This window comes from Cebus imitator, unplaced genomic scaffold, assembly GCF_001604975.1.
Source record: "Cebus imitator isolate Cc_AM_T3 unplaced genomic scaffold, Cebus_imitator-1.0 Scaffold339, whole genome shotgun sequence".
In the NCBI taxonomy this organism is placed as follows: domain Eukaryota; kingdom Metazoa; phylum Chordata; class Mammalia; order Primates; family Cebidae; genus Cebus; species Cebus imitator.
Window position 1 is genome coordinate 661,774 of NW_016107654.1, and position 1,426 is coordinate 663,199.

Consider the following 1,426-nt stretch of genomic DNA (forward strand, 5'->3'; position numbering starts at 1 on the left):
TGTAATCCCAGCTACTCAGGAGGCTGAGGCAGGAGAATTGCCTGAACCCAGGAGGTGGAGGTTGCCGTGAGCCGAGATCGCGCCATTACACTCCAGCCTGGGTATCAAAAAAAAAAAAAAAAAAAAAAAAAAAAAAATGGCGTTGCCCACTGATTATTGGAAAAGAAAGCGTTTGAGTCCTGTGTGAGTTTTTCTGGGTTTCTCACAGTGATCCTGAGTCATGCATTAGCAAAGTGACTTCATCTGATAGCTGTGGGAGAGGAGGGGGGATGTCACATAGTGGGGTGACCTGAAAGCCCGAGACCGTGCCGTCACTCTGATGCAGGTGCTGTAGTTGGGGCTGGGCCACAGGTCAGACCAGCCCTGTGTTCATGGCAACCCAAGGCCTGTGTAGAAAGGCCCTTGCTTCAGGCAGCTCAGAGCAGTCGCCCTGTCTTAGAAAGGAGGGAAAGAGCGGCCACAGGAAAGCTGTGGGCCCAAGAGAGGAGGCGTGAACCCAGGCAGGGCTTTGGTGCAATAGCCTGCTGGGAGCAGGGCCAGGTTATTTAGGACATGAAATTTACGTAGCTCTGTGGAAAGAGCACTCACGCTCTCATGGCTACTTACAGCTTTTGAAGTGGAAACCAGAGGGGTTTCCCCATTGTCTGTCTCGGGAGGTGAGTGTGCAGCGCCCTGGAGGCCTGAGTGGGGAACTGTGCGTGCCACTGTGGTCTGGAGCCTGCACAGGCGTCTCATAGCATCTAGGGGCGCAAGAATGCAAGTGGGCGGGAAAGGGTGGGAGACCGTGCCCCAGGATCAAGCCTGTGGGAAGGTCCTCCTCCAGAGTGTGAGGAGTGTGGGCTCCAGTGTCCCCACGTCTTCCCGGTGCCTGGCCCGTGGCAGGGTTTCAGGGTTAGGTGGAAGTGTGTCAGGGACTGATGCACTTCATCCACGTAGGGAGGAAATGAGGGAACCATGATTTCCCTGCAGGAGGGGTAGCGTCTTCTGGGGGCTCTGGGGGGCCTACTTCCCTTTGACGGAGTTCTTCCTTCTCCAGTAGAAGAGCGGCCACATGCTGGAGCCGTTGTCCAGCCTTGCCCTGGAGCAGCAGTGCCTGGCTTTGTCCCTAGATTGGTCCACTGGGAAAACTGGAAGGTAAGGGCCAGGCTTGGGCAGGGTCCATGAGTCTTTCTCTGAGGATCACTTCCACTTTTCATGCTAGAGAGCTCCAGCCACCTTTGGCCAGCTGCGACTGTGCTCCCGAGACCTGACATGATCACTGCCAGTCCTAATCTAAAAAAGGCTCCCGCATTTTAGTTATACAGCAATAGTATTTTTATCTAGAGAAGTCGATAAAGAGACTAGATCACAACCACTGCTGAGCTTGTCAAGACAAGCTCAGCAGTGGTTGTGATCTTTGCCAGCAAGTCTCTCTTTTTTTTTTTTT

General features: G+C 53.6%; 2 protein-coding genes across 2 annotated transcripts in view; one reads left to right on the plus strand and one right to left on the minus strand.

The window, feature by feature from the left end:
• The window catches only part of C8G (complement C8 gamma chain), a 618,926-nt gene that overhangs the window by 25,655 nt on the left and 591,845 nt on the right, over positions 1–1,426 (minus strand). The window lies entirely within an intron of this gene.
• The window catches only part of DPH7 (diphthamide biosynthesis 7), a 17,592-nt gene that overhangs the window by 2,854 nt on the left and 13,312 nt on the right, over positions 1–1,426 (plus strand). Inside the window, exon 4 of the mRNA XM_037730317.1 lies at positions 1,040–1,134. Coding sequence (XP_037586245.1) covers positions 1,040–1,134 — 95 coding nt within the window. The remainder of the gene's footprint in view (positions 1–1,039; positions 1,135–1,426) is intronic.